Source organism: Oncorhynchus mykiss, chromosome 16 (genome assembly GCF_057628025.1).
Source record: "Oncorhynchus mykiss isolate SJ-2025 chromosome 16, ASM5762802v1, whole genome shotgun sequence".
Taxonomy (NCBI): Eukaryota; Metazoa; Chordata; class Actinopteri; order Salmoniformes; family Salmonidae; genus Oncorhynchus; species Oncorhynchus mykiss.
The window spans coordinates 44,553,282-44,567,480 of NC_143037.1; the positions used below are offsets into that span (position 1 = coordinate 44,553,282).

The 14,199-nt window shown below is 44.7% G+C and overlaps 2 protein-coding genes across 4 annotated transcripts; one reads left to right on the forward strand and one right to left on the reverse strand.

Moving 5' to 3' along the window:
• Window positions 1-341: 341 nt before the first annotated feature.
• On the forward strand, window positions 342-4,889 carry ackr5 (atypical chemokine receptor 5). The gene is made up of 2 exons (XM_021565961.3): window positions 342-874; window positions 2,903-4,889. The coding sequence occupies exon 2, from the start codon at window positions 2,906-2,908 to the stop codon at window positions 3,989-3,991; it is 1,086 nt and encodes a 361-aa protein (XP_021421636.1). The 5' UTR covers window positions 342-874; window positions 2,903-2,905; the 3' UTR covers window positions 3,992-4,889.
• Window positions 4,890-6,673: 1,784 nt separating this feature from the next.
• Window positions 6,674-12,166, reverse strand: LOC110492013 (zinc finger and BTB domain-containing protein 39). Of its 3 annotated transcripts, none has more exons than XM_021565962.3 (3): window positions 12,039-12,166; window positions 9,440-11,138; window positions 6,674-9,226 (listed from the first exon to the last, which is right to left on the reverse strand). In XM_021565962.3, exons 2-3 carry the CDS (start codon window positions 11,099-11,101, stop codon window positions 8,279-8,281), a joined length of 2,610 nt encoding a protein of 869 aa, XP_021421637.1. In that variant the 5' UTR covers window positions 11,102-11,138; window positions 12,039-12,166; the 3' UTR covers window positions 6,674-8,278. The 3 variants fall into 3 exon arrangements, with proteins under 3 accessions (XP_021421637.1, XP_090058974.1, XP_090058973.1); XM_090202848.1 differs by having other exon boundaries at window positions 9,440-11,002; window positions 12,039-12,132; XM_090202847.1 differs by having other exon boundaries at window positions 9,440-12,137.
• Window positions 12,167-14,199: the final 2,033 nt, after the last annotated feature.

A 14,199-nucleotide genomic window follows, 5' to 3' on the forward strand; every position in this document is an offset into this window, starting at 1 on the left:
CTGCGCCACTTGGTAATGGAATGTTTTCTAAATGTTCTGAGAACATGACTGTAAATCGAACCATGAGGAAACCTGTAGGAAGCTTTATGCTGAAGTACTGAAGTTCCCACCTAAGAAACATACTGTATGTGCTCGCTGGGTATCCTGCACCAAGGTTGTATGCAAAAATCAGAGTCGGTCCTGGGACCCACCCTGGGTGCACATTTTGGTTTTTGCCACACAGCCGATTACAATAATCAAAGCTTGAGTTGGTTATTCGAATCAGCTGTCTAGTGCTAGGGCAAAAAACAAAATGTGGACCAGGACCGACATCGGGAAACCCTGTGCAATAGGACAACCACACTCTCACCAAGCTCTAAGAAACACATGGTTCTCAGAACGTTATGTGCTAATGTTACGTGTTGGGGTGGCAGGTAGCCTGGCAGGTAGGAGCGCTGGGCCACGGTCACACTGACCCCAGTGGCACCCTACTCCCCATCTAGTGCACTAGTTTTGACCAGAGCAAAAAATATGTTGCACTAAATGGGGGAAAAGGGTGCCATTTGGGACATAGGCAGCCCCACAACCATCTAGCACTTTCCTGCCCTGCTCTGCACCACCAAGCCCCACCCCATTTCTTAGGATGTCCTGTCAACTCTGGCTCTGAGGGGACAGGACAGGGGGATGAATGAGGGGAGGAAAAAGCTTAATCTAGTCTGCCTAAACTAAGCACAGATTCTCCAGGACCCCAGAGCCAGTACGGTCTTCTCACTCCTCCAAGCCACAGCTAGCTTCCCAAGCAGGCAGACCAAGAAAACCGCCTGCCCTGAGGGACCTTCCCTCACCACCCATCATCTATTGCCAGGCACTCCGCTTCGCAGCACATCAGGATACTGTATGTATGACTGTATTGCTTCCTCCTGTTCTTCACCTCTAGTAGAATTTGCAATGATTTGAGTTGAGACTCGTGAGTGATATATGAAAAATTTCATTTGTGAATATTAATATTTATTCATATTTATTATTTCATTCTCTCATTACACTATACACAAAGTGATTTATTCATGCATTTTGTTGCTATATTATTATGATTACTAAAGAGAAAAACAGAAGATAGTATATGCATACCATAGTGTCTGATATTTTCTCAGGTACTGTGCCTTCAAAAAGTATTCTCACCTCTTTACTTTATCCAAATTTAGTTGGATTATATTTAGATTTGAGACACACAGGATTCCATAATGCCAAAGTGGAATTATGTTTTTGGAATTTTTGACAAATACATTTAAAATGAAAAGCTGAAATATATCTTGAGTCAATAAGTATTTAACCCCTTTGTGATGGCAAGCCGAAATAAATTCAGGAGTATACACGTGCTTAACAAATCACATAATAAGGTGCATGGACATGACAAGGTGCATGTGTGCAGTAATAATGTTTAACATGATTTTTTTTAATGACTACCTCATCGCTGTACCCCACACATACAATTATCTGTAAGGTACCTCAGTTGAGCAGTGAATTTTAAACACAGATTTAACCATAAAGACCAGGGAGGTTTTCCAATGCCTTTCCAAGAAGGGCACCTATTGGTAGATAAAATAAACAAATAAAAAAGCAGTCATTGAATATCCCTTTGAGCATGGTGAAGTTATTAATTACACTTTGGATGGTGTATCAATACACCAATTCACTACAAAGACACAGGCGACCTTCCTAACTCAGTTTCCAGAGAGGAAGGAAACCACTCAGGGATTTCATCATGAGGCCAATGGTGACTTTAAAACAGTTGCAGAGTTTCATAGCTGTGGTAGGAGAAAACTGAGGATGGATCAACAACGTTGTAGTTACTCCACAATACTAACCTGATTGATACTGTAGAGTGAAAAGAAGGAAGCTTGTACAGAATTAAAATATTCCAAAACATGCATCCTGTTTTTAACAAGGCACTAAAGTAATACTGCTAAACATGTGGCAAAGCAATTAACTTTTTGTCCTGAATACAAAGTGTTATGTTTTGGGCAAATCCAATACAACGTATTCCTGAGTGCCACACTCCATATTTTCAAGAATAGTTGTGATTGTTAAGAACTGGGATAGAGAATAAACAAAATGGTGCTAAGTGCAGACAAAATCCTAGAGGAAAACCTGGTTCAGTCTGCTTTCCACCAGACACTGGGAGATGAATTCACCTTTCAGCAGGACAATAACCTAAAACACAAGTCCAAATCTACACTGGAGTTTCTTACCAAGACGTCAGTGAGTGCTCCTGAGTGTTTAAAGTTTTAGTATTTCTCTACATCTGCTAAATATCTGTGTGCGACCAATAACATTTGATTTGATTTGACTTGAATCTACTTGAAAATCTATGGAAAGACAGGGAAATGGTTGTCTAGCAGTGATCAATAACCAATTTGACAGAGCTTAAGGAATTTTGAAAAGATTCTTGAAAAGAGACATCCCCAGAAAGACTCACAGCTGTAATCACTGCCAAAGGTCATTCTACAAAGTATTGAGACAGCTGTGTAAATACTTATGTAAATGAGATATTTCTGTATTTCATTTTCAAAGAATTTGCAAACATTTCTAAAAACATGTTTTCACTTTGTCATGATGGGATATTGTTTGTAGACGGGTGATAATTAAGGCTGTAACACGACAAAATGTCTAATAAGTCAAGGGGTATGAATACTCTCTGAAGGCACTGTAGATTTAAAAATGATTCGTGACAATTCTATGGCGAGAAATTGCTCCTCACATCTCATCTTTGTAGGCTACATTAGCAGACTCATAAACAAGCCAGAAATCCATGTTTGAACAATCCATGTCCTCCACTGCTTACGTTATGTAACGTCAGACTATTAACTGATTAGCCCAATACTAAACCCCAAACACAGCTAACAATTTCCTCTGCATTCAACAGACCATGAACGAACACGACTTCCACAACTCCTCGTTTAATTTCTTCAATGGCACACCGTGGTTCGTCTATGAGTGCACCATCAGTCTGGATAAGGACTATCGGCGGATCGCCCTGTTCCTGCTCTACCTGCTGCTGTTCATGGTGGGGCTGGCTGAGAACACCTTGGTGGTGTGGGTCAACTGGCGCCGGCGCCACTCGGCCAACGGCGTCTTGTTCTGTGTCATCAACGTGAGCCTGTCGGACCTGATGGTGGTTCTGATGATGCCCTTCTTCATGCTGGAGGTCACCATGGACAAGGTGTGGCTGTGGGGCCGCTTCCTGTGTAAAGCCACCCACCTCATCTACACAGTCAACTTCTACAGCAGCTCCTTCTTCCTGGCCTTCATGACCCTGGAGCGCTACCTGTCCCTGTCCAGGCCCTCGTCTCCCGCCTGCTTCCCCGTGGCCAGGCGTCGCCGCTGGCTGCTCTGTGGTGCTCTGTGGTTCTTCTCCCTGTTCCTGGCTCTGCTGGAGAACTTCCACGTGGACCTGCTGGAGTGGGACGAGCCCGGCTGCTACATGCTGCCAGACTACATTGAGTGGTTCGTCTCCATATCCTTCCTCTGCCTCATCTTCCAGTTCCTGGTCCCGGTCTCCATCATCGTCACGTGTAACGTGCTGATCGCCCGGGCGGTGCGCTCCGCTCCAGACGTGCAGGGAAGACGGGATGTGTGGCTGGTGCACGTGTACTCCCTTGTGTTTGTCCTCTGCTGGCTACCGTACCACATGGTCATGTTCCTGATAATGGTGGATGATCTGGACCCTCACGTGTTCAGCTGCAACACAGTGGAGGTGCTCTACTTCTCCTTCAGTGTGGTCCAGTGCCTGTCCCTCTTCCATTGCATCGCCAACCCAGTCCTCTACAACTTTCTCAGCAAGAGCTTCCGCAACAACCTGATCAATGCTGTGGTCCACTATACACCCAGGGAGGACCCAGGCGGGTTGAATCCCCAAGAAACTGCACCCAAAGCAGGAGGACCAGGCACAGGGAAGAAGGAACGCAAGCTTAGCAACATGAGTACCAGCCATTCTGACGTTGCTGCCTCGTAGAAAAAGGAAGCATCACAGTGTCACATTGAGACTTAACTAGCCATCATCACTGAAGGACAATGTAGGAAAGGAAAAAAATCACTTCAGAACTGTTACTGAAGCGTGTGCTGCTTTCACAGTCTAAAAGACAGGGCACAAGACACGAAGCCTCCTAATAGTCTTTGCTGTTTATGACTTGAGTCCAGATTGTCTACCCCACTTCCAAAGGTTGCACTTGCACACTCCCTGTCATGGATTTTTAAGCATTTGATTAGTGTAAGTATTGCCTGGAGGGAGTTTCCATCATTGTTAAATCCAAGACAGGGAGTGTGCAAGTGCGCACTTTTGGAGAAGTGTGGAGATTAGGGATGTGCAGCCTTGGTCACTAAGCAATAGTCATGTAAATTATAGGCTGACAAACACTCAGTGTCCCTCTCATAATCTGTCTCCCATTTTTCTCATCATCCAGTTTTTCAGCCCATCAATGTTGTAAACAGAGGAAGGAAGGAAACATTTACAGATTTCTTTCCATCTTTAAACTCCCACAGGAACTTATGGCACCAATGTCTAGGAACTTCTGGAGGACAGAATTGCAGTCATTACGTCACAGGGTGAAGAGGAATGCTTCCTCGCAAACAAACATTTTCTTCTGTGCAACACAGATAAGATTGATCCTTATAACTACTGAGCATAAAAAAAACTTTGTACAAATGTTGAACTGTAACGGATAAATGTAAAAAAAAATTGATTACACAAACATATATACGCATCTTAATTTCCACACAGTGACATCCATATTTAACAAATGTTCTGATTGTATTTGACTATATATTTTTAAAGCTACTGAATTTGTAAATGTGTTGGATGCTGAATGACGTCACCTGTTACATTCAATAAAAGTATTTCAAACAGAATGATTGTGTATTATTAAAGTCAAAAGCGTGTCCTTTTGATGACTTCTCAATAGGGACAACACTATGAACATCTCATAGTATTACTACATAGGTTGGTATCCTACTATCCCAAAGGAGATTCTCCACTGAGCTTGTTCTTTAGTCCAGGACTGGGCTTAATCTGTGTCTGGGAAACTGCCCCCAAATGTAATAACTTTTTGTGTGGTAATAAATACACAAAATCCTAATTATTTTAGTTGAATACTGGCCTGTGTTTGCTTTCACTGGGAAGTCCAGAGGGAAATGTCCCTTGGTTTAATGATGTTGACATGAAGATCAGTGGAGGGAGGAAAGACATAGGTGTCACTCCGCATATGGCACAATGGAAGGAAGCAGCCTACCTAGAGCAGAACAGGGTTCCAGTTTCAAAGGTCACCTATCCCTGAGGCAGGAACTAGATAAACGCTTTCAATTGTGCATAACTGCAGTTGCATCATTAAAATGTGATGACGAAGGTAGTATTCTGTGGCAGTGGACATCATAACATATTAAATGCAATGAAGAAGAATCAAGCCTAGGTCTAAAAGTTACAAGATAACGGGATTCTCAAAACATTTTTCTGTTTACTTTATTCTTTACAGAACAAGAAACGACACTGAACACAAATATAAATGCAATATACAACAATGTCAAAGATTTGACCGAGTTACAGTTCATATAAGGAAATCAGTCAAATTAAATAAATTCATTAGGCCCTAATCTATGGATTTCACATGACTTGGAATACAGACATGCGTCTGTTGGTCATAGATACCTTTAAAAAAAAGTTGTAAAAATCAATTTAAAAAAAAGAGTTGATCAGGCTGTCATTTGTGGCCTATGGAATGTTGTCCCACTCTTCAATGGCTGTGCGAAGTTGCTGGATATTGGTGGGAACTGGAACATGCTGTTGTACACATCATTCCAGAGCATCCCAAACATGCTCAATGGGTGACATGTAAATGAGCATGCTGAAACATGAGGCGGATGAATGGCACGACAATGGGCCTCAGGATCTCATTACGGTATCTCTGTGCATTCAAAATGCCAATGATCAAATGCAATTGTGTTCGTTATCCGTAGCTTATGCCTGCCTGCACATACCATAACCCCACCGCCACCATGGGGCACTCTGTTCACGCTGTGAACTGTTCACGCTGTGAACAGAGTGGCCATCGAAAGTGAGCATTTGTCCACTGAAGTCGGTTACGACGCCAAACTGCAGTCAGGTCAAGACCCTGGTGAGGATGACGAGCACGCAGATGAGCTTCCCTGAGACAGTTTGACAGTTTGTGCAGAAATTCTTCGGTTGTGCAAACCCACAGTTCCATCAGCTGTCCGGGTGGCTGGTCTCAGACGATCCCGCAGGAGAAGAAGCCAGATGTGGAGATTCTGGGTTGGCGTAGTTACACGTAGTCTGCGGTTCTGTGGCCGATTGGACGTACTGCCAAATTCTCTAAAACGATGTTGGAGGCAGTTTATGGTAGCGAAATGAACATTAAATTCTATGGCAACAGCTCTACTGGACATTCCTGCAGTCAGCATGCCAATTGCACTCTCCCTCAAAACTTGATACATCTGTGGCATTGTGTTGTGTGACAAAAATGCACATTTTAGAGTGGCCTTTTATTGTCCGCAACAAGGTGCAGCTGTGTAATGATCATGCTGTTTAATCAGCTTCTTGATATGCCACACCTGTCAGTTGGACAGATGATCTTGGCAAAAGAGAAATGCTCACCAACAATTTGCACAAAATCTGAGAGAAATAAGCTTTTTGAGAGTATGGAACATTTCTGGGAACTTTTATTTCATGGGACCAATACTTTACATGTTGCATTTATATTTTTGTTCAGTATAGATAATGGAAAACGTTCATAGTTTGCACTAAAATAGTACATACAAATTACAATGAAAAAACAGCAATAATCGAATAAAACGTTTCATAATGAGGTAAGACACCAAATAGAACACAAACACGAGTTACGTTTAAACATCAAATCCAAAGTATGCAAGTCTACAGAGCATAATGTGGTGCTTTTGAAATGCTGGAAGCCACTGTTTGTTTAGTTCATATCATCTGATCACTAATACATACAGTCTACATGAACCACAGTATCATGTTTGTTTTGTTCATATCATCTGATCACTAATACATACAGTCTACATGAACCACAGTATCATGTTTGTTTTGTTCATATCATCTGATCACTAATACATACAGTCTACATGAACCACAGTATCATGTTTGTTTTGTTCATATCATCTGATCACTAATACATACAGTCTACATGAACCACAGTATCATGTTTGCATTATAAATAGTCTATCACTAAAGAAGTAAAATGCTTGGAGGAAAACATACCTAAATGGTTTCCAAGGGAACTGATACATTAAGGCCACATTCATTGGTTGCAAAGTACAGTATGACTGGTCAGGTACACTTACTGGTCCAATGCAGCTGTTTTTTTTTTTAATCTCAATATCAAATCATTTCTGGGTAACAATGAAGTAACTTACTGTGATTCTTTTCAATTAAAATGGTAAAAAATAAACTAAAATAGCTTCTTAGCAAAGAACAAGTTCGCAAGCAATAACTTTGCTAGGACTGTCTGAGGGGAACACTGAAAAGTAGCAGTAATTGGCAGAGAGGTTTGGAACTTTTTTCTTATTGGTCTATTAAGTAATTTACCGTCTGGTGACGTCACCAGGCAGGCAAAAACTCCATCCCACTAAAACAGGCTGGAATTTCAGGTCGTCTTTTCACAACCATAATTGTCCCAATTTCACAGTATTATTCCAACCACATGATGTGGAAATATATATAAAACACAAGGAAATCACGTTTTTGACTGCACTGGGCCTTTAACGCTTGGTGCACAGTGGTAAATATGGTGTTTCACTCAGACAGACACAGACGGTCCATCATGTGTTTCATATATAAATTAATACATGGTGCTTAACTGACAGAAAAACAACACTTTTTGTAAAGCAGAGTACACTTAGGAAAATGTTTGACTGCAATTTAGGAAAAGCCAACTGACTTGAAGACAGCTTGCAAACAGTAAATGGTAATAAGTCCTTCCATAGACAACAGTGCATACACTGCCATCAAGTGGCTAAACTACTTCCAAGGAAGATGTCCTTTACGCTATGCTACAAAACAGGTCTCTTCCATCCAAAACACCATCTCAAACACAGACATAAAACAAGTTAAATGCATTCTACAAGTCTATATATAAGGCTCACAACCAGAGAGAGAGAGAAAGAGAGAGAGAGAAGAGGAGGAGCATGATAGACCAGCTCAAAGACAAAAAAAGACGTGGGAACTAAAAGTGAAAGCGAGATGAAGGCAGAAGGACACCAGAGGAGTAGCTGATTAGGTGTCCAGGGCGGGGAGGGGTTCTTTGGAGTGGTCATTGTACATGAAGGTCTGCTCTATGTTGAAGTCTGGAGGCAGGTGGTCCTTGTGGATCGCCATGTGGGAGGACACCAGCTTGAGCGTGGAGAAATACAGGCCGCAGACAGTGCAGCGGTACATGAGCGCCCCGGCGTGGGTCTTCAGGTGGCAGATCATGGTGGAGCGGCCTCGGAAGAACCTCAGGCACACCTTGCACTGGTACGGCTTCTCCCCAGTGTGAATGCGCAGGTGGTAGGTGAACTCGCCAGAGTGGGCGAAGCGTTTGCCGCAGAAGCGACAGCGGTACCATTTCCCCCGGGGAGTAGCGGCGCCCATGCCCAACCCACCCATGCTAGAGGAGTTCCCATTGGACAGGAGGCCTGCGGAGAAGCCAGATGCCAAGGCCCCCTGAAGCAGCTTGTCTGAGAGGCGGAAGGAGCCCATCCCCAGGTCAAAGCCCATGTTGCCAAGCTTCCCCAGGCTGCCAGCCTCCAGGGGTGAGGAGGAGGAGCAGGAGTACTCCAGCTGGTCAGCCTTACGTTTCCCTGTCCACCCCTGACTGCCCTGTCCCTGGGGCTGGGTCTCATTGGTGTGAAAACTCAGGTGGTACTGGAAGGCTGTGCCAGAGCGGAAGGTCTGTGGGCATAAGAAGCAACGCAGCTCCTCCTCTCCCTCTGCCCCGGCTGCTTTATGAGCCCTCATGGCCTCTCTGTCAGTTTCTGCCTCCTCGGCATGCAGGGCCATGTGTCTGTCCAGCAGAGGGCGATCCAGGAAGCCGCAGGCACAGAGAGGGCAGGAGTAGACTGGCAGGGAGAGGTGGGTGAGGGCGTGCCACAGCAGGGCACACAGGGAGGGCTGGGGTAACAGGCACACACCACAGCTCAGTGACTGGATAGACACGTGACTCAGCAGGTGATCCCTGATGACCTGGTTGCAGGAGAGAGACAATACGATATGTCAACAATACAAGGAGGGATAACACACACCTTCAGGTGTCTTAGCCACTACAATGCAATAGGTGTACTCTTGAGATCAGTGAATTTGTTTGAGCGATGTCAGTCTCTATATTTCACCATTGCCATTAGCCAAAACACGTGCCAAATCACCCAGGAAAAATGAAGCAAATCAAACCACACTGACCTGGAAATCCTTGGTGAGGGTTTTGTTACAGACGGCACACTGCAGCTCCCCATTGTGCCCCTGGGTGGCGGTGTGGAGCTGACTGGGGAGGGTGTACCGAGCAGCCGCCTGGCGTCTGTGGCGTACCAGCTTGGCCTGGCTGCAGAACTGGAGATGACACATGTCACAGGAGAAAACCACATGGGACAGGGCGTGGGTGATGCTGGCCCCGCGGTCCCCAGGGAAAGATGCCCCACACACCCTGCAGGTCCCTGTCTCAGTAAGGTGGGTCTCCGCGTGGGCCCCCAGGGCAGCAGACTCTGTTAACAGTTCCATCCCACAGGCTTTACACACCACCATACCCGACTTCTGGCCAGGGTCCACTCCCTCTCTGCCAACCACTGCTCCATTCTCCACACACACAAAGTCCTCATCTTCATCGTCCTCCTCATCTTCTTCCTCCTCCATGTAATTCTCATCATCGCTCAGCTCAATGACATCTTCAGCCAGGGGTCTCCACAGGTCCCCTCCTCCGTCAGTCCCTTCTTCATCTCCCAGTAGCTGCTCTCTCTCTTCCTCATTATCTTCTTCATTCTCCTCCCCTTCGAAGATGACCCCTGTCACCCCTGTGTGGCCAGAGTTAAGCCCATCCACCCCCCCCGACTGCAGACTCCCGACCCCCGACTGCAGGTCTCTAAAGGAGGAGGGGGCGCAGGGAGCCTCCACCCCACAGACCACCCTTCCCAGCTGGGCTGACGAGTCAGGGAAGGAGCAGGCGTCAGACACACATGGAGTTGGAGAACCAGCTCTACTCCCACTAGCTACCATCTGTTCCTCCTCATTGTTACCAACCCTGTCTCCCATCATCACCTCCACGCCCTCCTCAGTCTTCAGCTGCAAGGGAAGGAGAAGTCCTGGGGTGGCCCCAACAGCTACAGTGGAGAGACTACCTACTGAACTCTGCTGATCTCCAGCCAGCTGTATCTGTTTGTCTTCTGCCATCTGTCCATAGCCCAGGTGAGACTGCTCATCTTCTGCTTTGAGAGGCAGGGACAGAGTGACTGTGTGTCCAACACTCCGGCCCAGCCTGGCCACCCTGCTGCCCTGGGGGAGAGGGAGAGGTGATGGTGCTGACGCCGGGGTAGGAGCAGCCGAGGGACCAGCAGATGACGACAGAGAGGAACAAGATGCTGCAGACGACGAACACATTGATGACCCAGCTGCAGCAGCAACCATGTCAGAGTCCAGGTCTCCATCCGCCACACAGTCTGCAGACCCTGAGCCCAGCTGCTGCAGGTCAGGGAAGGTAGTGTGACAGGCTCTCACCAGCTCTCTCACCCCCAGTCTCTCTGCCAGCTCATACAGCACCCCTACATCTATCAGGTCTGTGAAGATCTCTCCGGTGTAGATGAACGTCAGCACCTTCTCAAAGTTGGCCGGGGACACAAAGTCCAGAGAGTACGTTGTCGTAGCTCCGGCTCCAGAGGTTCCGATCTGTTTCCCCCTACCTGAGAACAGGCTACGGAAGTGTGTCCCAGCGCAAGCGAGCACCGCACGGTGCACCGTGAAGGAGCGGCTCCCCACCTGGAGGATGACATCACAGAAGAGGCGGGAGAGACGGCAGTGATTGAGCTCGGTGAGGAGGCCGGCGGCATGGCCTAAGCCCTGCAGCCGTATCCTCATCCCTCCCTGGCAGTGTCACTCACAGCCTAGAGCCCAACTATGAGAAGATACAAGGGGGGGGGGGGGGGGAATCCTTAAGTAGTTTTGGGGGGGAAATATGTACTTCACTATTTACATTTTTGACAACTTTTACTTTAACTTCACTACATTCCAAAATAAAATAATTTTTCCTTCATACATTTTCCCTGACACCCAAAAGTACTTCTTACATTCTGAATGCTTAGCGAGACATAAAATGGTCAAATTCACAAGAGAACAACCCTGGTCATCCCTACTGCCTCTGATCTGGCAGACTCACAAAACACTTAATTTAATTTTGAAAACAAGAAAATTGTGCCACCTGGTTTGCTTAATATAAGGAATTTTAAATTATTCATACTTTTGATACTTAAAGTATATTTTAGTAATTACATTTACTTTTGATACTTTCACTCTAGTAGTATTTTACTGGGTGACTTTCACTTTTACTTGTTATTTTCTGTTAACGTATTACTCACGTATGACAATTGGATACTTTTTCCACCACTGGTCATTGCCTAACTCATTCTGCAACAGTAACAGGACTAATAATAAACACTTTCTTTTTGCAACGTCCAATAATAAGAGCCAATGAGTGATTGATTGGTTAGACTTGCAAAGGTGGAGTGCAGCTTTGTCGCACACGTGCTCGTAAACCAACTATTTAATACGTATTTAACTAACATGCAATTATTAGAGATCGAATACATCAGAAACACCAATTGGTAAAAACTAAGAAAACGTTTAACCTTTTAAGTTTCACTGAATGCTAGTTTGCTAAAGTTAGCTATAGCCTAGCAAGGTAGCTAGCTGCACGTCACAGTTTTCTACCAAATGCAAACCTATCAAAACCTTTCTACAAAGATGGATAACGCCGCTCATATGGCAAATAAAGTTACGTGTATAATATATTATTTACCAATAGAAGGTAGTATTTTCGACCATTTAGCTAACGTTTTCGCTAGCTTAAAGCCAGTAGTCGCATAACAATGACGTAAATAAAAGAAGGCCCCCAAACAGGAAGAGGCCAAGCGAGAAAAATAAAACGAGAGGTTTTACTCTGTTTCCACTAGATAGCACAGCCACAAAGTCAAAATTATATCCTAACAATTTATGAAAACCAAAATGATATTTTTGGCCTTTAGGCATAAATTAAGCAGTGTGGTTGAGATTAGGTTTAAAGTTTTGGTTAGGTTTAAAATCACATTTTAAGAAGATAAATTGTAGAAAGGCTATGTACAGGGGGTACCGGTACCGAGTTGTGCGGTGCTATTGGTTAGTCAAGGTAATTTGTACATGTACAGTCGTAGCCAAAAGTTTTGAGAATTACATATATTAATTTTCAAAGTATGCTGCTTCAGTGTATTTAGATATTTTTGTCAGATGTTACTATGGAACACTGAAGTATAATTACAAGCATTGCTTAAGTGTCGAAGGCTTTTATTGACAATTACATGAAGTTGATGCAAAGAGTCAATATTTGCAACGTTGACCCTTTTTTTTCAAAACCTCTGCAAGCCGCCCTGGCATGCTGTCAATTAACTTCTGGGCCACATCCTGACTGATGGCAGCTCATTCTTGCATAGTCAATGCTTGGAGTTTGTCTGAATTTGTGGGTTTTGTTTGTCCACCTGCCGCTTGGGGATTGACCACAAATTCTCAATGGGATTAAGGTCTGGGGAGTTTCCTGGCCATGGACCCAAAATATCTATGTTTTGTTCCCGAGCCACTTAGTTATCACTTTTGCCTTATGGCAAGGTGCTCCATCATGCTGGAAAATACATTGTTCGTCACCAAACTGTTGCTGGATGGTTGGGAGAAATTGCTCTCGAAGGATGTGTTGGTACCATTCTTTATTCATAGCTGTGTTCTTAGGCAAAATTGTGAGTGAGCCCACTCCCTTGGCTGAGAAGCAACCCCACACATGAACGGTCTAAGGATGCTTTACTGTTGGCATGACACAGGACTGATGGTAGCGCTCACCTTGTCTTCTCCGGACAAGCTTTTTTCCAGAGAGAAAATGACTTTACCCCAGTCCTCAGCAGTCCAATCCCTGCACCTTTTGCAGAATATCAGTCTGTCCCTGATGTTTTTCCTGGAGAGAAGTGACTTCTTTGCTGCCCTTCTTGACACCAGGCCATCCTCCAAAAGTCTTCGCTTCGCTGTGCGTACTGATGCACTCACCTGCCTGCTGCCATTCCGGAGCAAGCTCTGTTCTGGTGGTGCCCCGATCCCGCAGCTGAATCAACTTTAGGAGACAATGTTTGAACCGCTTTCCTTGAAGTTCTTGATGATTCGATGAATGGTTGATTTAGGTGCAATCTTACTGGCAGCAATATCCTTGCCTGTGAAGCCCTTTTTGTTCAAAGCAATGATGACGGCACGTGTTTCCTTGCCGGTAACCATGGATGACAGAGGAAGAACAATGATTCCAAGCAGCACCCTCATTTTGAAGCTTCCAGTCTGTTATTTGAACTCAATCATGATGACAGAGTGATCTCCAGCCTTGTCCTCGTCAACATTCACACCTGTGTTAACGAGAGAATCACCGACATGATGTCAGCTGGTCCTTTTGTGGCAGGGTTGAAATGCCCTGCCACAAAAAGGAGAAAAGCAAAAAGCAGGAGAAAGGGGAAAACTGTTGGAAAACATACAAGACGAACCGACACAGGGGTAAATATACTGGGGAAAATAAGCGACACCTGGAGGGGGTGGAGACAATCACAGGGACAGGTGAAACAGATCAGGGTGTGACACTGTATTCTTAATTCATCAACATATTTCAAGAGTAAAGGCTATCCAAACCTGTTTTTATTATTCATACATATTTTCCTTACCCGAAAATCAACCTGGTCTATTAGCATTTCCTATTATTCTCTGCATAAATCCGAGACACTTAATTTAATATGATATGTTACGCTTCGTATGGTATGTATTAATTTGTGGAAGTCCATCAGCCATTTCATATGATATGTTATGAATTACAATTTGTATAATAGTGTAACGACCCTGGGTTTATAAGCGCGGAAATCGACTCTGCCGCACGAGCATGCTTTTGCGACACAGTCGATAGCTTGCCG

Excerpts from the sequence above, each read along its gene's own strand:
- ackr5 (XM_021565961.3), top strand. The coding sequence starts at position 2,906 with ATGAACGAACACGACTTCCACAACTCCTCGTTTAATTTCTTCAATGGC.
- LOC110492013 (XM_021565962.3), bottom strand. The coding sequence starts at position 11,101 with ATGAGGATACGGCTGCAGGGCTTAGGCCATGCCGCCGGCCTCCTCACC. Across the intron at positions 9,227-9,439 it reads CCCTCACCAAGGATTTCCAG|GTCATCAGGGATCACCTGCT; the intron begins GTCAGTGTGGTT and ends TCCTGCAACCAG.